This window comes from Pristis pectinata, chromosome 16, assembly GCF_009764475.1.
Source record: "Pristis pectinata isolate sPriPec2 chromosome 16, sPriPec2.1.pri, whole genome shotgun sequence".
Classification (NCBI taxonomy): domain Eukaryota; kingdom Metazoa; phylum Chordata; class Chondrichthyes; order Rhinopristiformes; family Pristidae; genus Pristis; species Pristis pectinata.
In genome coordinates, this window is record NC_067420.1 from 28,406,053 (window position 1) to 28,431,183 (window position 25,131).

At 38.4% G+C, this 25,131-nt stretch overlaps 1 protein-coding gene across 1 annotated transcript in view; it reads left to right on the top strand.

Annotated features, from left to right (window-relative positions):
* LOC127578688 (DNA (cytosine-5)-methyltransferase 3A-like) overlaps positions 1-25,131 on the top strand; it is a 229,557-nt gene that overhangs the window by 178,866 nt on the left and 25,560 nt on the right. The window contains exons 13-17 of the mRNA XM_052030967.1: positions 1,357-1,540; positions 2,695-2,779; positions 7,178-7,323; positions 7,660-7,750; positions 20,308-20,456. Coding sequence (XP_051886927.1) covers positions 1,357-1,540; positions 2,695-2,779; positions 7,178-7,323; positions 7,660-7,750; positions 20,308-20,456 — 655 coding nt within the window. The remainder of the gene's footprint in view (positions 1-1,356; positions 1,541-2,694; positions 2,780-7,177; positions 7,324-7,659; positions 7,751-20,307; positions 20,457-25,131) is intronic.

A 25,131-nucleotide genomic window follows, 5' to 3' on the forward strand; every position in this document is an offset into this window, starting at 1 on the left:
CATTGTCACTCCCTCTCTGATCTAAGTTAAATAAGTAACAATTAAGAACCAACATTAATTTTGCCAATTTCACTCACCAGTACCATCCTTTTTACTCTTCATAAAGTATTGGAACCATTTTTCAACAATTTCTTACAACTCAGTCTTTTTCTTTCATTCAGAGGAGTCAGTGGTTAATGTGTTATGCTTCGGGTCAAATTGTGGATATTTGAATTCCTCCAGGGGCTTACCTTTAACGTCCTCCAGCTCTCTATCTCTCAGACCAATGCATTTCTCCACTTCTGATATGTTGTACATCCTAATTTTCTGTTCTCTTAAGACCTGAGTTTTGGAATTCCCGTCTTGAACCCTCTATCTTTCCTTTAAGATGCTTGTTATAATTGGACTACGACTTCTACTTTTGTATTCCAACCCTCGAGGTATAAAGGCCAGAATGCAATGAGCCTGTTAATTATTGCTACCTGATCATGTTATTTTGATGTACATTTAAGTATCCTCAAACATCCCCTGGTTTTAACATTGCAAAGTATTCCAATCTTTCCTTTTAGTTCTAAAATGGATGACCTTACACTCATTTAATTGTAATCCACTTTTATGTGCAAGTTGTGGACGTAGTTTTACTACTTCTTTAAATTTTTGAATAAATCATTTTAAAGTTAAGTTTCAAGTTATATTGTTTACAAAGCCTCCTCTATGTATCATTTGCAAACATGAATATGCAGCTCCTTATCCCAACATATAGATCGTTAATAATAACAGTGAATGGTTGAGGTCCGTATACAGATCATGCCAGAGTGTGTGTCATTATCTTCATTCTTTGTCTCTTGCCTCTGGGTGAATCTTGACATGAGAGAGACTACAGATGCTGGAAATCTGGAGCAACGAACGCAAAATGCTGGAGGAACACAGCAGGTCAGGCAGCATCTATGGAGGGAAATGAACAGTTGACGTTTCGGGCCAAGACCAAGAGCCCGAAACGTCGACAGTTCATTTCCCTCAATAGATGCTGCCTGACCTGCTGAGTTCTTCTAGCATTTTGTGTTCGTTGCTCTGGGTAAATCTTGTACCCTGAGCTATAATTTTCAATTAGTTCCATGAATTTTAATTTTAGCTAGCATTCTCAATTGAGCAACTTTACCAAAGGTTTTCTGGAAGTTTGTGCTCATTTCTGCTTTAATTACTTCTTCAGGAATGTTATTTGAGCTCATTGCGCATCTCCTACCTTTTCAAATCCACATGGCTCTTTGTGATCAGCTGAAAAATGTCAAGGTTTAATGATACAAGGAATTTTAAACACAATTATCCTGCCAATTAAATGGTAACATTGGTTAGACAGTTCCCTATTTCTGTCTCTAGATGCTTTTGTGTGGACTGCATAGATATTTTGGTGGGTCCAGGTGCTTCTGAAGAAGCCAAGGTTCAAGATCCTTGGCGATGTTACATGTGCCTTCCATATGAAAGCTATGGAGTGCTGAGAAGACGCAGTGACTGGACCATGAAACTTCAAGAGTTTTTTGCCAGTGACAATGGCCAAGAATATGTAAGTAGTACAGTTTCTTCCACTCAGGCAAGAGAAGAGCATGTTTGTATATTAATAAATGAAATTATTTTTTGTTGAATGCAACATGTTATAAACTTTATTTGTGTCAGGCAGATTACAAAATTTGTTACTAAGCTGTTCCGGCACAGTTACAACATTGGCATTTACACAACAATGTAGAAAATTGCCCAGGTGTTTCCTGTTCACAAAAGACACAACAAATCCAGTCTGGCTGATCACCTCCCAAAGTGGCTTTTCTCAAACATCTGCAAAGTGATGGAAGTTGTCTTTAGCACTGCTATCATATGGCACTTACTCATCAATAACTTGCTTGCTAAATACCCATTTTAGGTTTGGCCAGAACCTCTTGGCTCCAGATCTCATCATAGCCTTGATCTTAGCATGGCCCAAAAAAAATGATCGCAGAGGTGAGGTGAAAATGATTGCTCTGAACATCAAGGCAGCATTTGACCCAGTGTGGAATCAATGAGCCCTGGGAAAACTAACATCAATGGGCTCTAATAGGAAAGCGCAAGTGCAATTAGCGATAGACAATAAATGCTTTCCTTGCCAACAATGCCCAGATCTGGAAAGACGAATAAATAAAAACCAGCTCTGATGAATATTTCATTGGAATAATTTATGTGGCTTTATCATCTGAGAACAGAAATAACTTCTGCCATTGTTATTGTATGAACACAATATATTTATACCTAATCATTTTAACACTATTTTTGAATATAATGTCTTTATTAAATACCTAAGGAATTTGATAGAATTAATTTCATAATATCAGCATTTTTATACTGGGAATGAGTATTTTATAATAATTTACAATGGACAAATAATAATCTCCTCTGGTGGATAATATTTGAAGGTTTGCATATATAATAGAAATTGGGGAGCATTTTTACTTCAAGCTAAGCTTATGGCCATTTTTGGAGCACTGAGAAAAAAAGTGATTTTGACAAATTATATTTAAATATAAAAATAAAACTTATCCCAACTAAATGGTTTCTTTACACTATGCAAATAGGAATTTGCTGAAAATGACTTTATGTATTATTAGATTTTATTTTTAAAATACAAAGTTAAATTGCAATTAGTCTACAGCTTCCTACCACAAGTGACTATTTACAATTCTTTAATTCCAGGATCCACCTAAAATTTATCCTGCAGTACCTGCTGAGAACAGAAAACCAATCAAAGTTCTGTCATTGTTTGATGGGATAGCAACAGGTAAAGTTCCAAACATGTTATAATGTAGTCTGCAAAATAGAAATAAATTCCAGTAAATATGCCACTGAATTTCATAATTACTAAGTGCAAATTATTTATTAATGAACATATGCTCAGATTTTCTTCCAATCGATAGATGTAAATGCAGATGTAGATTGCAGAAACCGTGAAAGGTTATGCCAATGAGATTTTGGCACAAATTGCTACATTCCAAGTGATAGACTCAGTTATTGAGATTGTAATGATTTAACCTTATGAAATTAGAACACAGACTCTCCTCACTGCTTTGAGGAATACCCTCAACAGAAACGGACCAAGGTTGAATGTTAAATGACGAAATATTCCTAAAAATTAGCAGAATCCATGGAACTAATTTTAAAGTTGTATTGCAAGCATGAAGTACACACAATAGTTATGAACCAATTGCCTGTTGTGCACTGAACTGTGAACTACATGCGTGATTATAGTATTATTAGGTAATGAATTTCTACTATCAACTTTTTTTGACCAACATATGGAACAGGCAATGGAATTTTATATTTGTTTAAAAAGGATCCAGTTGAGCTATAAAATGGTACAGAAATCAGACAATCACCCAAACTGATTTGTACTTGTGTCTGCCTACACTCGCCTGTCTTTATAGTCTTTAAACAACATATATCTTATTGAAATATATTTCAATGATGTCTTGTGGCAGAGATCCCCATATTCCAAGGTAAATCTTTATGGAGGTATTATTTTCAGGAAGTATTCCAAATTTGTACTTTCCTATTTCTATAAAAAACCTTTCATAATTTTGAAGATTTGTACTATGCCAGTCCTTCTTACTTTTGTGTTCCCTGCTTCTAGAAATAAAGCTGAAGAATTCATTTTCCCCTATCATAACTACATCTGCACACACTGACACGTTTAATGAATTGTGTTCTTGCTTTACCAATGCCCTGTTGCTATTCTACCTTATTTAAAATCTTCCTAAATAAGGTATATTTCCTTTCCTTACTTTCTCAGAAATATTCTCTACATTGAGTAGCATAAGACATCTTTGTGCTCAGCCTGATAATCCTTCTATATCCTGTGGTAGTCTTTTATAATCTACGCCACAATTTGGTATAGTTATGGAATCATAGAGTACTACAACACAGAAACAGGCCCTTCACCTATCTAGTCTATGCTGACCTGATCTTCTGCCTAGTCCCGTCTACCTGCACCCAGACCATATCCCTCCAAACCCCTCCCATCATGTACCTATCCAAACTTCTCTTAAATGTTACAATTGAACCCATGTCTACCACTGGGAGCTCGTTCCACACTTGAACCACCCTCTGAGTGAAGAAGTTTCTCCTCAGACTCCCCTTAAATATTTCACCTTTCACCCTAAACCTATGACCTCTACTTCTAGTCTCACCCAACCTGAGGGGAAAAAGGCTGCTTGCATTCACCCTATCTATACCCCTCATAATTTTGTATACCTCTATAAGATTTCCCCTCATTCTCCTGCGCTCCAGGGAATAGTCCTAACCTATCCAGCCTTTCCCTAAAACTCAGGTCCTCAAGTCCCAGCAACATCCTTGTAATTTTTTTCTGCACTCTTTCAAGTTTATTGCTATCTTTCCTGTAGATAGGTGACCAGAACTGCACACAATACTCTAAATTCGGCTTAACCAACATCTTGTACAACTTCAACATAACATCCCAACTCCTGTACTCAGTGCCCTGATTTATAAAGGCCAATGTGCCAAAAGCTCTCTTTATGACCCTATCTACCTGTGATGCCACTTTCAGGGAACTATAAATCTGTATTCCCAGGTCCCTTTGTTCTACTGCACACCTCAGAGCCCTACCATTCACTGTGTAAGTCTTACCCGGGTTTGTCCTCTCAAAGTGCATCACCTCACACTTGTCTGCATTAAATTCCATCTGCCATTCTTCAGCCCATTTTCCTAGCTGGTCAAGATCACGCTGCAAGCTTTGATAGCCTTCCTTGCTGCCTCCAATCTTGGTGTCATCCCCAAATTTGCTGATCTAGTTTACCACATTATCATCTAAATTATTAATACAGATGATAAACAACAACAGACCTAGCAACAATCCCTGTGGCACACCATAGTCACAGGCCTCCAGTCAGAGAGACAACCATCTACTACCATGCTCTGGCTTCTCCCGCTAAGCCAATGTTGAATTCAATTGACTACTTCATCCTGAATGCAACTTAACCTTCTAGACCAGCCTCCCATGCGGGACTTTGTCAAAGGCCTTGTTAAAGTCCATGTAGATAAATTCCAACACTTTTCCTTCATCAACCTTCTTGGTAACCTCCTCAAAAAAATGCTCTATAAGATTGGTTAGACATGACCCACCACACACAAAGCCATACTGACTATCCCTAATCAGGCCCTGTCTATCCAAAAACTTATATATCCAGTCCCTTAGAATACCTTCCAATAATTTACCTATGACTGACATCAGGCTCACTGGCCTATAATTTCCCATTCCTAACAAGAAAAGCATTTATAAAAAGCTGCCTATGGCTTGCTTTATCTCTTGAGTAGCTAAACAATGCAAACCAATCCTAATCTTAGATCAGCATTTGCTTGACTGTAAGTGTTCCCCATTCCTGAATTAGGAATTGGAGAATTATTTTAAATGTTTTATATTGTTAATAACACTGGAAATGTTTTATATTTTTCTTGAATTACTCAATTATGATTTTCCAGTGTCACTAAAACTTCTGCCAGTTGCAACCTAGTTCTTTAATTGTTTCAAAACACCCTAAACTGATTGTATCTTAGGCCTCTGCATATGCAAACATTCTACTTGCACAGCCAACATCAATTTTTTTGAAAGAAGAGGCAATTCTTGTTTACTTGTACCTCCAGCAACTACTCTTCTGCTCCTTGTTAAATCGCTCTCTAATACTTCCCTTGAATTGTCCTTTCTATCATTTATCTTGTATAATGGCTAAAAAGAAAGCTGACTGTATTGGCTTTATTTTATTTATTAGCTCCATTTCCAGTATTTTGCATTTAATTTTCAATTATGAGAACCTCATGTTTTGTCACATTCTGGTCTGATGAATCTTTTTGCTCTGAACTCCAATGAAAGCTCTGATTCTAACAACATTATTCCCATTGAATTTCATACTGACCTTGAATCTTTTTTTCTCCTCACACCGGTTTGTATCCTCCTTGAAGATTTGCTTGTTAATCACATCCACAAAAATTTCATTTACTTTAACTTCTGGAGGTATTACTTTAGTCTTCATTCACCTATCAACACTTTTAGCCTTGCTATCGCTTTTGAGAACAAATCCATGTCTCCTACATTTCTGTGGTCACCCATAGGATGTGAGGGCAGTAATTTGCAGTTTCATTGGGTGCAGTAAAGTGACAGTTGACTTTTATAATGGTTAACTGAATGACAAATACCAGTTTACCCATTTCACCGAAAGTGAACATTGTTCCTTTGGGCTCCTCTTCAATGACAAGCCTTTCATTCCCCTTCAAAAGTTTTTAACTCCCTGAGGTGCTGACATATCCAAGTTTGGTTGCCTATTGTGGCAAATTCTTCATACACAAAATCCTAAAAATAACAATGCAAAACTTTGCTGCAAGGGGTAACCCTTCTTTTTTCTCCTCTTTGAGTATCTCTCCCCATCACTCTGTATTATTACAATCAGTGCTCCTCTCAATTTTATTTCCCCCCAAGGTGCCAAATTCTGTCCCATATTTTACAGAATATATTGAAAGTTTAGCTTACTCTACATATCACTCCAGGCTTCTAAATGAAAGGAAGACTTCCTGGGGAAACTTCAAATTTTCCTTCTTTCCAGAAGCACCTGATTCACTTCTTATTAATCAAATTACAACCGGGAACTGAGGGCTTGTGTCATCTCCTTAAGCATACTCTTCACCAAATACCCATGGCTACACTGCAGTTAAGAATGCAGTACAACATTTCCTAGATCCGTGAGTTCTGATACCAAGGATAAGGACATCAGAAACATTTAAAAACTTTTAAATTGTTAAAACATATTAAAGCAAACAAATAATTGGGAAAAAATATAATTATCAAATTCTTCAAGCTTAAAGTTCCCATTCAGATGTGGATCCTGAGCTGGTTTGAACTTTGTTGTTGTCAAGAATAGATTCCCTCGCCCAAACACTCAGGAATTCCATCAAACTCCTGCTCCACTGTTGGACTCTGGCAGAGCCCAGCATTGGAGTGCAGCTCAGAGATCACAGGTGGAGCTTGGTCTGCAAGTTTGGGACTTCCACATTGATGTGGAATTCACAAACTTCAGGCAAGACCCAGCAAAATCTGTGCGATAATCAGTTTGTATTAGCATTCTGAATTGCAAGCCCTAATAGCAGCTAATTGCTGTTCCTTTCTTTTCAACAGGATATTTAGTTTTAAGGGATTTGGGATTTAAAGTTGAGAGATATGTTGCCTCTGAAATATGTGAAGACTCAATTGCAGTGGGAACCGTCCGGCATGAAGGAAAGATCACATATGTGCATGACGTCAGGAACATCAGCAGGCAAAATGTAAGAGAAACAAACTTATTGTTAGAATACCAAGAAGTAGAACTGCAGAGCCAACACCGCAGTTATTGTAAAGTTAGAAACATTTATCTGTATCTGTTGGAATGTCATCTGGTTATTTCTGCATAAATATTATGTACAATTCTGGAGCTGGAAAGGAAGGAAATTGTTGCAACATAAACAGTGACCACATGCCATAACATGATGAGAAGAGGCAATAGATTATAAAAGTCTATTGTCTTTAAAAATAAATAGAAGTGGTATATCAAGAATCAATGAAGAAAGTTAATGTTAGTTTGATGGGCATCTTCCATTCAATTGACTTTTTTTAAATTTCAGATTCATGAGTGGGGTCCATTTGATTTGGTGATTGGAGGAAGCCCATGCAATGATCTTTCTATTGTAAACCCTGCAAGAAAGGGTTTATATGGTAAGAATAATTTATTCTTGTTCAAGGTCAAACCAGTATGTATGATTCTTGAGGTTCTGTCTTTCAAAGTTTTTCTTTCCCTTTTTCCCTCCACAGAAATATTAATCCAGTTTGTTCACATTAACCTGCATTGTCCCAAGAGTCAGGATTCCATGTCACAAAGTATTGCACCACTGATTACTAGACAGCCTGATTGATCCTGTACATATTAAGTATGAATCTTACCAAACAGATGAGTGTGAATTCATATCATATTCTTGAATTCCAGTGTTCTGATTATGTAGCTTTTTTCTAGGTAATCTTCACTTTTTCTCCTCTTATTTCCTTATTTAAGTCACCATAATGTGCCTCCTGAGAGGGCCTCTGTGTGATTAACTGAGTGTGTATTTATTATGTTCTAAACATTCTCCACCTCCATTCATTTAAGTAAAACATTCAGAAGAAGTGTATGGAGGACACACAAGAGATTCTGTAGATGCTGGAATCTAGAGCAATACACAAAATGCTGGAGGAACTCAGCAGGTCAGGCAGCATCTATGCAGGGAAATAAACAGTCCTGATGAAGGGTCTCATCCCGAAACATTGACTGTTTATTTCCCTCCATAGATGCTGCCTGACTTGCTGAGTTCCTCCAGCATTTTGTGTGAACTGTATGGAGGAGGAAGTTTTTGTCTGAAAGGCTGGTTATAGCAGGAAATTGTCAGGAAGGTGTCTGTAAGGGCACACTCTGCACGGCAGCCAAATACCACTTTTCAGTGCGAGTGCAGAAGCTGCATTTACCCAAGTGAAAGATTCCCCAGTTTGCTGTCTGTACTTTTCTTGACTTATACAGCTATATTTGTGGCATATCTCAGCAGCAGCAGTCTACAAGGATCCCGAGTTAAGATTTCTCAGTCTGAGGATGACACTGACTTTGACTTTGAGATCAATTTAGACAGTTGTTAAGTTTGTACATTGTTCTCAAAGGTCACAGACAAACCTCAAGCAGAAAAACTCCAAGTTCCACTCTAAGTCATGTAGAATACTGACTTGAAATGGCTGTTCCTTCATTGTCTAAATACCAGAACTCCCAACCCAATGGTAGAGTGGGAACGCTTCCAGTATAAGGTCTATAATAGTTCAAGAAGACACCTCACTACCACCTTTTGAAGGGATGGATAATAAATGCTGGCCTTGCCAACTATGCCTACAGCCTACACAGATTAAAAAAAAATCTATTCTAGTATTCAAAAATGGAAAGAGGGAAAAAATACTACAGCCCTAACAATTTGATGTTACTTGCGGCACATTTATTGGAATCTTATCTTCAGGACAGAATGAGAATATATATAAGGTTGCCAAAAGGATCAGAGGTCATTGGAGAGTCAAAGCAATCCACACATACTGCTTCCAGATCCAAAGTTAGATCAGAAAAATTAAAAAAAAAATTTGATTGCAGACAGTTCCAGCTAAGGAGTGGTTTTATTGAAAGCCATTGTCGAATACCCAAAGGGAAACCTGACTTACAATAGGCCCCCTATTTGCATATCCAGAGTGACTACATTTGTTTTAAGTATGATATCTCGGCAAGTATTTTATTCGTTTGTGAGCCTGTTCCCTGCTAGACACAGTGGGTGCCTATTAACCTAATTTGCCAGAATATGGTCGCTGGGTGGCCAAATAAGAGGCTACTGTTTCTGTCACTGTCAGATGGAAGGTCATCTATGTTTTGAATATTTCCTTTCTAAACTTTATACAATACACCTCATGTTTTGTTTCTGTACCATTATGTTTCTCTGGGTCTACAACTTATCTTTTATCAGGGATCCAATACATACAGGTACTACTAATTTATTTAGTACAGCTCATTGAATTACAGCAGGAACGACCATCTGAAACTGCCTTGAGTGCTAAATGTTATGCCTTAAAGCTCATCAATGGAATAACATCTTAAATTCTATCCAACTGCTTGCATTTTATAGGCTTATATTTTCAAATTATGAAAAAATGACATATGCTCATTTGGAGTGAGAAAAGCTTCAGTGCATTCATCAGTTACAAAGCGTTATATTAACTTTAGTATACTTTTATTTTGTATATTTTGACATTAAGTGAATATGTCTGTACTGTGTAATATCTGTAGTGTACAGATGGCACTGTCCAGTCATATGACAGAGCAGGATTGGCTTATATAATTGATATGGAGCACATTTGAGCTCCTGTTAACTGATATGAATTATTTTTCTATGTTCCTAGATGCACAGTAATACCTTTGAAATAATTCTCCCATGCTGTAACATTGCTGTTAAGCTAAAAATGCGAAAGGCTTATTTTAGCAAGGCCCAGATTTCCCAATAGGGCTCGTGAAAAGCCACAATCATCCCTTTTTGGGTTTAAGATTCCACTGTCAACATGACTTTGCAGATGGAAACAATAACTCTTATTCAAATGATTTCTGATAAGTAAATATACAAGGCCTCAAAGTAATACTGTCTTTATGTACCTTAGGTGTGGACTAGTTGAATTTTCAAACATTATTTGTGTAATAAGCTCTTTGAAAACAAGGCTATATTTTTATTTGCATGAATATAATGCCTAAAAACAAAATGTGAAAAAAATACCACCTTTTCTGTATTTTTTCAATTTTCTGCTCCTTTCTCATTACTTCAAAAATTAAAATAATATTTTTTTTCTCATGGGTACTGAAATGAAGTTATCCATCTACCACAGCAATGGATAATTCCCTAAAAAGCATTAGCCTCATAATTGTACTCGGATTTCCAGCAGAAGTCCCACCTGTTGGCAATTGGGTCAGATACTTCTGAATCACCCCAATGCTGGTATCAATTCCCAATCTATTTTGAACTCATTGATGACTTCATTATGTGAGTAGTGTACATTTTGATTTAACAACAGAAATTATATCAAAACATAATGATCCATGATCTTCATTGTTCACTCACAGTAAAACAAGAATACATTGGGACAGAAAGTCATAAACCATACATGAAACCCTTGCAGACCAGCAACACTGACAAAGATTCTGTATCTGTGGAGTAGATTCTGTGATCTGTGGCCCTGCTGATTGCAGTTACAGCAATCCAATCATGGCATGGGTTCTAACTGGGCCTCTCCATAGTGTGTGAGGAACCCATTACTCATCTCCATGTTATTTGACACTTCCACTCAGCCTGATTTCTTCTTACCCTCACTTTATTCTCAATTTCTACCTTACCCTCTTTCACTTCCCCCTCCCTCTTTGTCTTCTACCTCCTCCTAATTTTTGCTCATCTTTATGGCAACCTATGTGGACATGCATCTCAGCTTCCAACATTTTCAAATGGGAGAAAACCACAATACTGAGTTCCTAAAGGGAGGACGTCCCATATTTTTGGAGGGCCAACACCTAATTTGGCATCAGGGAAAAATATAATCCTCATTTACTGCACAGAAATGGGTGAAATCTACTTTTTGTGGCTACAGTTGGATACTTTATTGTCTTAAACAATACAGTAAGGGAGTAGTTCAATTGAGAAGGAAGTCAAGAATGTATAATAAGAGTTGGAACACTGAAGCAGATGCAACAAGAGAGAATAATTTGTTGTATGAAAAAGCATAAACTATTTCACATAGTGGAAAAACATGGATAATAGGATATATTTATAAATACTTGTTTGTAATATGAGGCTTCACCTCCTGGAAGTGCATGTACTTAAAGTTGCTCCATATATCTTGTAGATATATACAAGAACACCATGAATGGTATTGAAATAGTGCAGGGTAAAGCCTGAAGTCATTTACCAATATTGTAAACTCAGCATTTAAACTGATTATCATATTGGAAAAGCAAATAGAAGGCTGAATTATATAAATGACTATGGAGAAAAGTAGGAGATATTTATTCCCAAACCATACAATGCAGTTGAAATCTTGAATCCTGTGTTATTTTCTGTTCACTGAAACACAAAAAAAGAAGAAATGAAGAAGAGTTACAAGATAGATTTTAAGCATCAGATGAGTGAATTATGGTCCATTTAACTTTAAAAGGAAGTGAATGAGAAGTAAGTTTAAAGGTATAGAAGGCAGTAAATGTTGGAAGGAAAGGTAAAACAAATGACATAGGGAAATGTCATTATCTGGTTGATCACTAGGGTGGCAAAGCGGAGTTTAGAAGAGACAGGAAAGTTAGGTTCAGAGCAGCACTTTCATAGTGGAAATGTAGAGAGAAAAATTATATTAATGTTGAAACCTAAAATAAAAACAGAAAATGTAGATATATACAGCCAGCATTATAGAATTTGTAAACAGAAAAGATAGATTAACATTTCAAATCCATTCAGAACTAGTACAGGGGAGAGGCATAGAAGGTAAGATGACAACAGTTAGGGAGAGAGCATCAGATGCTTACTTACTATTTTTGAAAAGGGGGCCAATGGCTTTAATTGTCTATGTTCAATTGTATTATATTTTAAAGTACAAGGTTACTTACTACATAACAGCTATTTTAGTAAAGTGAGTAACAAAAAGTTCCGAGCATTTAGTTTCCTTGTGGGCTTTGATGAAATTACCATGTTTAATGCACTGACAGTGGATGTAGTATGAACATTTACCCAATAGGCAGAGCTTGAATTATTTATTTTTGGTGTATGTTCAGTTTTCATTGCTTGGCAAAATTGTATGTTTTCAGTTATTTAAGAAATACTTGAGACAAATCATCAGCTTTCAACTTGAAACAATATTAATAATAATAATACCTGCCCATTCAAAATTCTCCACTGCTGCCTATGTTGTAGCTTTACTGGGGGTTTTATCTTGTGTTGCCACAGTCATCTCAATGACTGATGGGTGCTAATACACGTTAACAAACAAATGTAATTGGTCAGTAGTCTGTGCACAGTATCCACATTTTGAATACCACATTCTTAAGACTAAATGCATGGTTGGCATTATAAAATATATTGCCTGCAGTATATTTATCATTGTAAATTACAAGCCAATTTTTCAAGATTGGTTGGTCTAAAGAGGCTGATTTTTTCAATCATTATTAGTTTTAAAAATGTAAGCCCTGTATGTGGGTTGCCAGTGCCACCAACAGGTACTCATCTGTACTCCAGCCAATTAAACAGTATTATTTGTAACTCTTATATATAAAAATATAATGATAAAAATAAAGGGTGGTAGAAAGTTGGAAGCCTCTTCTCCAAATGGCAACAGAGGCTTTGTCATTTATTAATTTAAAAATTGAGATTGGAAGAATTTTGGTAACCAAAAATATTAAGAAATGTGGTAAAAAGGAGATAAGCCAGAGAGGAGCCTTGATCTCACTGAATGGCAGAACAGGCTTTAGGTGCTACTATTTTTTTTCATATACTTTTTTTTCCTAATTTCCTTTTCATTTTTGCTCCTACACTCTCAATTTTCTTCTAGGCTTTCTGTAGTATTAAACTTTCAGTGTCCTACATACGCTTCTCTGTTTTGACTTGTCTTCCTTCTGTACACTTTGTTATCCAGGGAGCTCCAAACCTGGCAATCCCACCATTTTACCTTGTAGGAATCTGTGTACCCTGAACCCTTTGAAGCTCCAATCTTAAAAGCCTCCTATCACTCTGACACTGATTTACCTTCAAGTCACTGTCTCCGGTTCACTGTTGCTAAAACATGTCTCAGTGCCTTGCTATCATTTAGAATCTTTACTCCTCTTTTATTATTGTCCTTTTCCATAACAATCCCAAATCTGGCTGTACCATGATCACTGCCACAAAATGCTCTCCCACTGATATTCTTTTCTGTTGCACTAAAAGTAAATCCAGAAATGAATTTGCTGCATGCTGGCTAAAGAAGTTCTCCCACATCTTTTCCACTGAACTCCTGTTAATATTTGAAATCCCTTGCTATTATACTACCATAGATCTTTAGAGAATTGCTGACAAATTTGCTCTGCTCTTCTATCTACCTGGGACTATTTGGAGGTCTATAAACCATCCCAAACAATATTAATTTTCCTTCTTTTGTTCTTTGTCAAATTGACATAACCTCATCTGATGATCATACTGACATTATTTATCATCAAAGGACAGGCACAAAGGATCTAAGGGAGAGTGCCAAATTTGCACATTTGACAACAAATGTACAAAGTATTCCTTGTGAACCATAACCTATGCCTTCTGCTTCTGTGTGCAGCTTACTACTTCCTTGGTTATCTCTTGCCCCAGTTTTGGGTTTACTTTGAAATTACCTACTAATATTTTTCATGCCCCAGTTTCATTTTTACTTTTCCTTCTGCACTTTCTTTTCTACTCTGTGCTCCTTGACTGTCATAGGGCTCTAGAAATGGGAATCCCACTCATTTTCCTTGTGGGATCATACTTGATGTGAGCCCTCACTATCTTCTCTTTGAACTACTCTGGCACTGATTTATCTTAAAGTAGTTGTTTCTAGCTCACTTATGCTAAATCACTGCTTTCTAAAATTGGCCTTTCCCCAGAACTGTTACTCTTGGTCTGCCTTTGGCCTTTTCCACAACTATGCCAAATCCAACCGATTTATGATCATGACTACTGAAACACTCTCCCACTGATTTCTTTCCACTTGCTCGATCTTAGTAGTGTTTCAATTCTGTGTTGTGGTACAAAGATCTAGTTGTCCCAGGACTGTCCAACAATACTTCCTACTGGGGCAACATGGACTAATTTACTCCACAAGGTCCAAAAGCTGATACAAAAATTGTAGTACAATGGAGACACAAGAGACTGCAGATGCTGGAATCTGGAGCAACTAACAATCTGCTGGAGGAACTCAGCGGGTCAGGCAGCATCCGTGGGAGGAAAGGAATTGTCGATATTTTGGGTTGAAACCCTGCATCAGACCTGAAACGTCAACAATTCCTTTCATTTTACAGATACTGCCCGACTTGCTGAGTTCCTGCAGCACATTGTTTGTTGCTGCAGAAATTGTACCAGATTCACAACCAGGAAATGTCTCACTGAATTTCCAGAGTGACATGAAATAACTTGGAAATGGTGGTTATTATATTTTACTCTGTGCTTAGTCTATTGTGCAATCTAATTTCTACATCCCTATACATAAAGTGAAAAACTGATGCCCTGGCAGAGACCTCATAGGACTACTTGTCAATACCTCCCAATCAGTAACAAACCTGTTATCTCTATTCTTTGCTACTTCCCGATCAATCATCAAGCTTTTTCACAGGGCCACTTTCAGTTCTGCATTCTTCCATTGCTGTTCATCTCTTGTATGGAACCTTTTTGTTTATCCACAGTGTCCATATCCATATCCTTTGAAACATCTACGTGTACTTTTTAGGTGTAACTAGGCTTGTCTAATTGACTATGTGGTGGCTTTATATTACACCAAATATTATTTGATTACTCTCATGTTCTCCAGCTTAGAATATAGTGAAAAAGTTGATGCTATTTCCTTTCAACCTGTGAGTTTTTTTAATATTTTTCTTGGTTGATGTGGGTGATGCATTAGAAGGACTTGTGTCATTTTTATTCATTTTTCAGGATCTGAGTGTTTCTGGAATTTATTACCCATTGCTTATTGCCCATGAACTGAGTAGGGGGACCATTTCAGAGGGCATTTAAGAGTCAACCACAGCAGTGGGTCTGGAGTCACAATAGGCCAGATTGGGTAAAGGATGGTAGAATGCCTACCCTGAGAGCATCAGTGTGTTTTTACAACCATCTGTCATTGTGGTCATCATTAGTAAAGACCAGTGAATTTAATTCCTGATTATCAACTTGATTTAAATTCCACAGTGGCCGTGGTAGGATTTGAAATCAAAATTGCTGGTTTGTTAGACTAGACCTCTAGATTAATAGTCTGGTAATTTAGTCACTGCATCTGTATCAGAAGGTGTTTGATAAAGTTCCACACAAAAGATTGGTTAGCAAAATGGAAGCCAAGATATAAAAGAGTCTGTGGTAGCAGTTTCTGTTTTCATTTCATGTATTGGTAAGTAGTTATTTTTAGATTGAAAGGAGGTAAATAGTGATGTTCCTCAGGGATTGGTCCTGGGATCACAGCAATTTAAAAAATAATAACTTGGAATCCAGGGTAAATTTGTGTTGACACAAAGCCTCAAGGTGTGGTAAAGGTTGAGGAGGATGGAAGTTGACTTCAAGAGGTCAGGAATGGGCAAGTGGAATTGACAGGTGAACTTTAATATGGAGGAGTGCAAAATGGTGCATTTTAGCAGGAAGGACAGGGAAATAGACTGCATTGTGCAATCCTTAAGGGATGCAGGAGCAGGATGAGTTGAGCAGGAGGAGGATTGGGTAAATATCAGAAAGTGAAAAAGTTTCAGGGAATGGGGCAACATAAAACCAGCAGAGGATCAATGGACCTATGGCCTCCCCTGCTGTAACAATTCTCTGATTGTAATACCACACATAAGTAGGACATTTTGTAAATGCAATGTATTGTGCATTTAAAATCTGGAAGGATGTACTTGGGTATTAAAAGGCAATGCACAAACTGTTATTGAAAACATAATTTGGAGAGCTTATCTTTTTGCCACTATTTTTGCCAGTTCAATTGTTCATTATCAGTCTTAGATTGTTCAATAGTTGCTGATAGTGAGTGCTTTATGTTGCAGCATTTGCTTTGTCTTAAAGAACCCCCACTCCTTCTCCACCTCACACAGAATATTGTTACCTTTTAAAGGCATGAGGCGCTGCAGAGCTTGCTCATTCAGTTATTTGTATTATGTGGTTCTATAATTGCACAGGAAGGACAGCAAGAATTTGACCTTAATACCCAAGTTTCAAGATAACAGTCAAAACTCCTGTTGTTAAACAAGCATCATTCAAATTCAATTCTACTTGACTATTGTGTTTAATAGAGGCATTTTTGCTGTAATTTATGAGTACTTTCAGTGGACTTCATTTTTTATTTGCTGTTTGCTGGACATTTGTGAATGTGGCGTATCCAGCATGCCACAGGATCAGCATCTCTTCCACTGTTGACTAACAGTGTAAATATGAAATGTGTAAGGATATCATTACTAACTGACATTAGTTTCATGGAATAAAAGTAATTTTAAAATTGTCTTTTCTTCTGCTAAGAGTGAATTCCGAAAATAACTCTTAACAGTCATATTAAAAAAAAATTCCAACTAGAGTAAGTTTTTATAATGAATATAGTCTAGAGTGTTTGTAGCTGCTGATAAATTCTTGTATATTCATTTATGTACTTTTGTTCTTCTGAATTCTGTTTTATCTTATTCCACTTTCCCTATGATATGTGCACCTGCTATTTTGTGTCTGTCTTTGGCCTGGAATCTTTCAGCCATCTGTTTTTAAAAATTTCCCTTTCCAGATAATGTTTGATCTGCCTTCACTCATCCTTGATGCCTGCCTTTATCATTCTCTTCCTTTATCTCTTTTTCTAGATGGCTCCCTTTCTTTGTGTCTCTGTTTACTCCATTTTCTGATGTCTCCCTTTCTATCTCACTCGTGTGTGTTGAAAGGCTTAACTTCCTCAGCTGCATCACTCTGTATTACAAGGCTACGGTACTGAGAGCCTGCACTTCCAAGGTTTTCAGCAATCAGTACTGTTTCAATGTATCCCACGATCTTACTGCCTGTATTCGAGATTTCTGGAACCATCAGGTAAAAACTGATATGTTTTTTCCATTTCCAGACTTTGTCCATTTAAAAAAAACACCCCTTCTAATCTGTTTTAGCCAAAAATGTCCCTAGGCACCTGGCAATAGCCAATACTGCTAAAAGGCAAAAATGAGCTGCATGAGAACTCCCTAGTGTTCTCCCAGCAGCTTTCTATTTGCTGTGCAAAATAACTTCTTGGCACTGGAGATATGATAAGCAATTTGGTACTCTGGCTATGGGAAATCACCTGGTCACGTTCCAGTGCAATGTGATTTATGCCATCCCTACCTCTATCATTATATTAGAAAATACTAGTATATTATTATAGAAGAAAAGCATTCACAGAAGATTGCATCCTAATTAATACATATGGTGAATGCTACTGGAATTATAATCTTAGATACTTATTGATGCTATATTAATGTTAATGTACCTGGATAGATAATCTATGAAACCCTTAAAATATTGAGAATTCTTAACAACTTTAAAGTCCAGATTTATATTTATAATGAAATACTTCTCATTTTTGTAATTGCCCTTCTTGGACTTAATCATAACTCTGTTTACGATTAAGTCCAAACTCTGCAATGCAGGTGCCATGAATGACAGCGCAAAGCCCACTTCTAAAGTTCTTCACATGACTTATGTTTTTGACACAATAGTTTATTTACTTGTGACCTTTCATACTGTGGTCACATAACAGCAATATATTTTTTGTTTCTTTCCAAATCATTTTTCAACAAGTAATATTTCTTTAAGTATGCCATGAAAGATTGTACCAAATCATTTTTCAACAAGTAATATTTCTTTAAGTATGCCATGAAAGATTGTACCAAATCATTTTTCAACAAGTAATATTTCTTTAAGTATGCCATGAAAGATTGTAACAAGCTCCAAATGATCAGAATTACTTTTAACTATTATACTATGCAAATACAGTACAACTGTATCAAATCATCTGATTTTTGTGGCAGCATTAATACACTTAATTGGTTAAATGGCACAGTTAATTGGAAAAAAGTGATATGTGTTAAAAGTACATATAAAGTATGTAAAAGTACAAGAGCACCCTTTGATTTTCAGAGATACAGAGTTATCCAAAGTCTGTATTAGTTACACTGGTGCTGTTCAGTTAATTTAGTAGAATTTAGGTCCTAAAATGTAAAGAGAATACACTTGTCACTATTAACATCTTAAGACTAGTAGTAATGAATATTGCAAGATAGTATCCTATGATTTACAAAACCTTCACTAAAAGCTTTGTACCATTTGTCCACAAGCAATTGTTTGCCATTTTGAGATGTGTCTCATTGCTAGTGAGGCCAGAAATAGGAAAATAATACAGTTGAATTCATGGCTAAAGAGCTGGTGTAGCAGGACTATGGTCACCTTGACCATTGGGAACTCTTCCAGGGTAGGTGGGATGTGAATAAGAAGGATAGGCTGCACCTAAAGTGGAGGGGCACCAATATCCTTGTAACCAAGTAACAAAGATGAGTAATGAGGGTAGGGCAGTGGATATTGTCTGCATGGACTTCAGTAAAACATTTCACAAGGTCCCTCATGGTAGGCTGATCCAGAAGATTAAATCACATTAGATCCACGGGGAGTTGGCAAATTAGATACAAAATTGGTTTGGTCATAGAAGACAGAGGTAGAGTGGTGTTTTTCTGACTGGAGGTCTGTGACCAGTGATGTTCTGCAAGGATCAGTTCTGGGACCTCTGTTCCTTATAATGTACATTAATGATTTGGATAAAAATGTAGGTGGTTTAATTAGTAAGTTTGCAGATGACATGAAAATTGTTGAAGTTGTGGATAGTGAGAAAAATTGTCACAGGATACAGCAGGATATAAATCACTTGGAAATCTGGGCAAAAAAATGGCAGATGGAATTTAATCTGGACAATATCTGGAAGTGATGCATTTTGGGAGGTCAAATCAAGCAGGAAGAATAAATGGTAGGACCCTTAGGAGCATTGATGTGCAGAGGGAGCTTGGGGGTCTAAGTCCATATGTCCCTGAAAGTGGCAACACAAGTAGATAGAGTGGTAAAGTAGACTTAAGGCATGCTTGCCTTCATAAGTTGGGGCATTGAGTAGAAAAACTGGCAAGTCATGCTACTGCTGTACAAAACTTTGGTTAGGCCACATTTGGAGTATTATGTGCAGTTCTGGTCTCCACAATATAGGAAGGATGTGGAGGCTTTGAAGATGTGCAGAAGGGGTTCACCTGGATGTTTTCCTGAATTGGAGTGTATTAGCTATAAGGAGAGGCTGGACAAACTTGGATTGTTTTCTCTGGTGTGTTGGAGACTGACGTGACCTGATAGAAGTATGTAAAATTATGAAAGGTATAGAAAGGGCAGATAGTCAAGAGTCTTTTTCCCAGGATGGAAATGTCAAACATTAGAGGGCATACATTTAAGGTGAGGGGGGAAAGCTTAAAGGAGATGTGTGAGGCAAATTTTTTTACACAGAGAGTGGTAGGTGCCTGTAACGGGCTGCCAGGGGAGGTCGTAGAAGTAGTTACAACAGCAACGTTTAAGGGGCATTTAGACAGACACATGAACAGGCAAGGAACAGAGGGATATGGACCATGTGCATGCAGACTGGATCAGTTTGGATTGGCTCATGGTTGGCAAAGACGTGGAGGGCTAAAGGGCCTGTTCCTATGCTGTACTGTTCTATATTCTATGAGACGCCTGTATGTGAAGAATGCATTTAAGTAGATTGGTGGAAAATCCAGCCCCTTGAATTCTTTTGTAAGATCTTCTCTTCAGCATCTGGTTTGATGCAGTTCCCATTTAAATGTACAAATATCTTGTGCTCATAAGTGCTAATTAGGACAAATAAAAGTGCAAATGATGAGTGGAATGATGTCTTTAGTAGAAGTCAACCTCGGTTATATGTTATTAATCATCATGGTTTTGTTGTGCTTTTTGCAGAGGGCACAGGAAGACTTTTCTTTGAATTTTATCGACTACTTCATGACACCAGACCAAAGGAGTGGGAAGACAGGCCTTTCTTCTGGTTATTTGAAAATGTTGTTGCCATGGGTGTCAATGATAAAAGGGATATTTCTCGTTTCTTGGAGGTAGGAATTGAATTGTGTCTTGTAATACTGTTTTTAATCTTTTCTCAATGTCATTCATTGTGTGATTCTCACTACAACACTGTGTAGTCTGTCATATTGTTTATGGCTCTCTTATTAATGAAGGAAATACACAGCAGTGCCATTGACTGAATTACTTTTCAGGGGCAACAATAAATGAAAAATGGATGCAAATGGCTGAGATTGCATTTCTATACTCATTTACAATTTTCAGTAAATCTGTAAAAGGTGAAAATGAAATCTTTTCCATCCATTTTCAGGGTCTGGGTGTCACTTGCAAGACCAGCATTTATGGCCCATCCCATCCCCCTGAGAAGCAGTGAGCTACCTTAATCATTGCGATCCTTCTGGTAAAGGCACTCAGCTGTTGGATAGGGATTTCCAGGATTTAGATCCAGCAACAAACAAGGACCAGCAAAACATGTCACGTCAGGATGGTGTGTCATTTGGGGGGGGGATTGTGCAGTTGGTGGTGTTTCATGTACCTTTGCCCATGTCCTTAGTAGTAGAGGCCGTGGGTGTGGGAGGTGCTGTCAGAGTAGTTTGGGTGAGTAAATGCAGTGCATTTTGCAGAACATACACACTGCAGCCAATCTGCACCAGTGGTAGAGCGAGTGAATATTTAGGGTGGTTGATGGGTGCAAGATGAGTAGGCTGCTTTGTCCTATATAGTGTCTGGCCTCTTGAGAGTCATTGGTGCTACACTCACCTGGGCAGCATATTCCATCATGCTCCAGACTTATGCCTGGTATGTGGTGAAAAGGCCTTTGTCAGTGGGTGGGGGTGTCAACAATTGAGTCACTTACCACAGGATACCCAGCCTCTAACCTGCTCTTGTAGTCAAGTAGAGTTTCTGGTCAATGTTGAACTCCAGGACATTGAGGTGGGGAACTTGGTAATGTCAAGCGTAGGTGGTTAGCTTCTTCCTCGGTGGAGACCGTCATTGCCTGGCAGTTTGTGGCATGAATATTCTTGTCACTTATCAACCCATGCCTGAATGTTGTTTAAGCCTTGCTGCATGCAGGTTTTTGCTGCTTCATTTTCAGAAGAGTTGCAAATGGAATTAATCATTGTACAGTCATCAACAAATATCCCCATCTGACCTTATGATAGAAGGAAGATCATTGTTGAAGCAGTTGAAGATGGTTGGGCCTAGAGGTCTGTCAGTCTGTGGTGGTGTTACCAAGTCACTTTTGGTGATGGACATTGAAGTCCCCCATTCAGAATACATAGAAACATAGAAAACCTATAGCACAATTCGGGCCCTTTGGCCCATAAAGCTGTGCCGAACATGTCCCTACCTTAGAAATTACTAGGCTTACCCATAGCCCTCTATTTTTTTTAAGCTCCATGTACCGATCCAAAAGTCTCTTAAAAGACCCTATCGTATCCGCTTGCACCACCGTTGTCGGCAGCCCATTCCACGCACTCACCACTCTCTGAGTAAAAAAACTTACCCCTGACATCTCCTCTATACCTACTCCCCAGCACCTTAAACTTATGTCCTCTTGTGGCCACCATTTCAGCCCCGGGGAAAAGCCTCTGACTGTCTCCCCGATCAATGCCTCTCATCATCTTACAGTGGCATGCAAAAGGTTGGGCACCCCTGGTCAAAATGTCTGTTACTGTGAATAGCTAAGCGTGTAAAAGATGACCTGATTTCAAAAAGGCATAAAGTTAAAGATGACACATTTCTTTAATATTTTAAGCAAGATTACTTTTTTATTTCCATCTTTTACAGTTTCAAAATAACAAAAAAGGAAAAGTGTCCAAAGCAAAAGTTTGGGCACCCTGCATGGTCAGTACTTAGTAACACCCCCTTTGGCAAGTATCACAGCTTGTAAATGCTTTCTGTAGCCAGCCAAGAGTCTTTCAATTCTTGTTTGGGGGATTTTTGCCCATTCTTCCTTGCAAAAGGCTTCTAGTTCTGTGAGATTCTTGGGCCGTCTTGCATGCACCGATCTTTTGAGGTCTATTCACAGATTTTCAATGATCTTTAGGTCGTGGGATTGTGAGTGCCATGGCAAAACCTTCAGCTTGTGCCTCTTGAGGTAGTCCACTGTGGATTTTGAGGTGTGTTTAGGATCGTTAGCCTGTTGTAGAAGCCATCCTCTTTTCATCTTCAGCCTTTTTACAGACGGTGTAATGTTTGCTTCTAGAATTTGCTGGTATTTAATTGAATTCATTCTTCCCTCTACCAGTGAAATGTTCCCCGTGCCACTGGCTGCGACACAAGCCCAAAGCATGATTGATCCATCCCCGTGCTTAACAGTTGGAGAGGTGTTCTTCTCATGAAATTCTGCACCCTTTTTTCTCCAAACATACCTTTGCTCATTGCGGCCAAAAAGTTCTATTTTAACTTCATCAGTCCACAGGACTTGTTTCCAAAATACATCAGGCTTGTTTTGATGTTCCTTTGCAAACAGCTGACGCCGAATTTTGTGGTGAGGACGAAGGAAAGTTTGGAGAAAAAAGGGTGCAGAATTTCATGAAACGAACACCTCTCCAACTGTTAAGCACAGGGGTGGATCAATCATGCTTTGGGCTTGTGTCGCAGCCAGTGACACGGGGAACATTTCACTGGTAGAGGGAAGAATGAATTCAATTAAATACCAGCAAATTCTGGAAGCAAACATTACACTGTCTGTAAAAAAAAAGCTGAAGATGAAAAGAGGATGGCTTCTACAGCAGGCTAATGATCCTAAACGCACCTCAAAATCCACAGTGGACTACCTCAACAGGCACAAGCTGAAGGTTTTGCCATGGCACTCACAGTCCCACGACCTAAAAATCATTGAAAATCTGTGGATAGACCTCAAAAGATCAGTGCCTGCAAGACGGCCCAAGAATCTCACAGAACTAGAAGCCTTTTGCAAGGAAGAATGGGCGAAATCCCCCAAACAAGAATTGAAAGACTCTTAGCTGGCTACAGAAAGCGTTTACAAGCTGTGATACTTGCCAAAGTGGGTGTTACTAAGTACTGACCATGCAGGTGCCCAAACTTTTGCTTCGGGCCCTTTTCCTTTTTTGTTATTTTGAAACTGTAAAAGATGGAAATAAAAAAGTAATCTTGCTTAAAATATTAAAGAAATGTGTCAACTTTAACTTTATGCCTTTTGGAAATCAGGTCATCTTTTACTTGCTTAGCTAGTTACAGTAACAGAAATTTTGACCAGGGGTGCCCAAACTTTTGTATGCCACTGTATATACCTCTATCAGGTCCCCCCTCATTCTCTGTCGCTCCAAGGAGAAAAGGTCGAGTTCCCTCAACCTGCTTTCATAAGGCATGCTCTGCATTCCAGGGAGCATCCTTGTAAATCTCCTCTGCACCCTTTCTATGGCCTCCACATCCTTCCTCTAGTGAGGTGACCAGAACTGAGCACAGTACTCCAAGTGGGGTCTGACCAGGGTCCTATATAACTGCAACAATACCTCCTGGCTCCGAAATTCAATTCTACGATTGATGAAGGACAATACACCATATGCCTTCTTAACCACAGAGTCAACCTGCGCAGCTGCTTTGAGCGTCCTATGGACTCGGACCCCAAGATCCCTCTGATCCTCCACACTGCCAAGAGTCCTACCATTAATACTATATTCTGCCATCATATTTGACCTACCAAAATAAACCACTTCAGACTTATCTGGGTTGAACTGCATCTGCCACTTCTCAGCCCAACATTGCATCCTATCTACATCCTGCTGTAACCTCTGACAGCCCTCTATACTATCCAGAACACATCCAACCTTTGTGTCATCTGCAAACTTACTAACCCATCGCTCCACTTCCTCATCCAGGTCGTTTATAAAAATCACAAAGACTAAGGGTCCCAGAACAGATCCCTGAGGTACACCAGTGGTCACTGACCTCCATGCAGAGTACAACCCTTCAACAACTACTCTTTGCCTTCTGTGAGCCAGCCAGTTCTGGATCCACATTGCAAAGTCCCCTTGGATCCCATGCCTCCTTACTTTCTCAAAAAGCCTTGCATGGGGTACCTTATCAAATGCCTTGCTGAAATCCATATACACTACATCTACCACTCTCCCTTCATTGATGTGTTTAGTCACATACTCAAAAAAATTCAATCAGACTCATAAGGCAGGGCCTGCCCTTGACAAAGCCATGCTGACTATTCCTAATCATATTATACCTCTCCAAATGTTCATAAATCCTGCCTCTCAGGATCTTCTCCATCAGCTTACCAACCACTGAGGTAAGACTCACTGGTCTATAATTTCCTGGGCTATCTCAACTCCCTTTCTTGAATAAGGGAACAACATCCGCGACCCTCCAATCTTCTGGAACCCCTCCCGTCTCCATCGATGATGCAAAGATCATTGTCAGAAGCTCCGCAATCTCCTCCCTCGCCTCCCACAGCAGCCTGGGGTTCATCTTTTTCTGTAGTGAATACTGATGTAAAGTATTCATTAAGTACCTCCACTATTTTCTTCCGGATCCATACACACTTTCCCACTGCTGCACTTGATAGGCCCTATTCTTTCGCATCTTATCCTCTTGCTCTTCACATATTTGTAGAATGCCTTGGGGTTTTCCTTAATCCTGCTCGCCAAGGCCTCCTCATGTCCCCTTCTGGCTCTCCTAATTTCCTTCTTAAGCTCCTTCCTGTTAGCCTTATACTCTTCCCGATCTCTA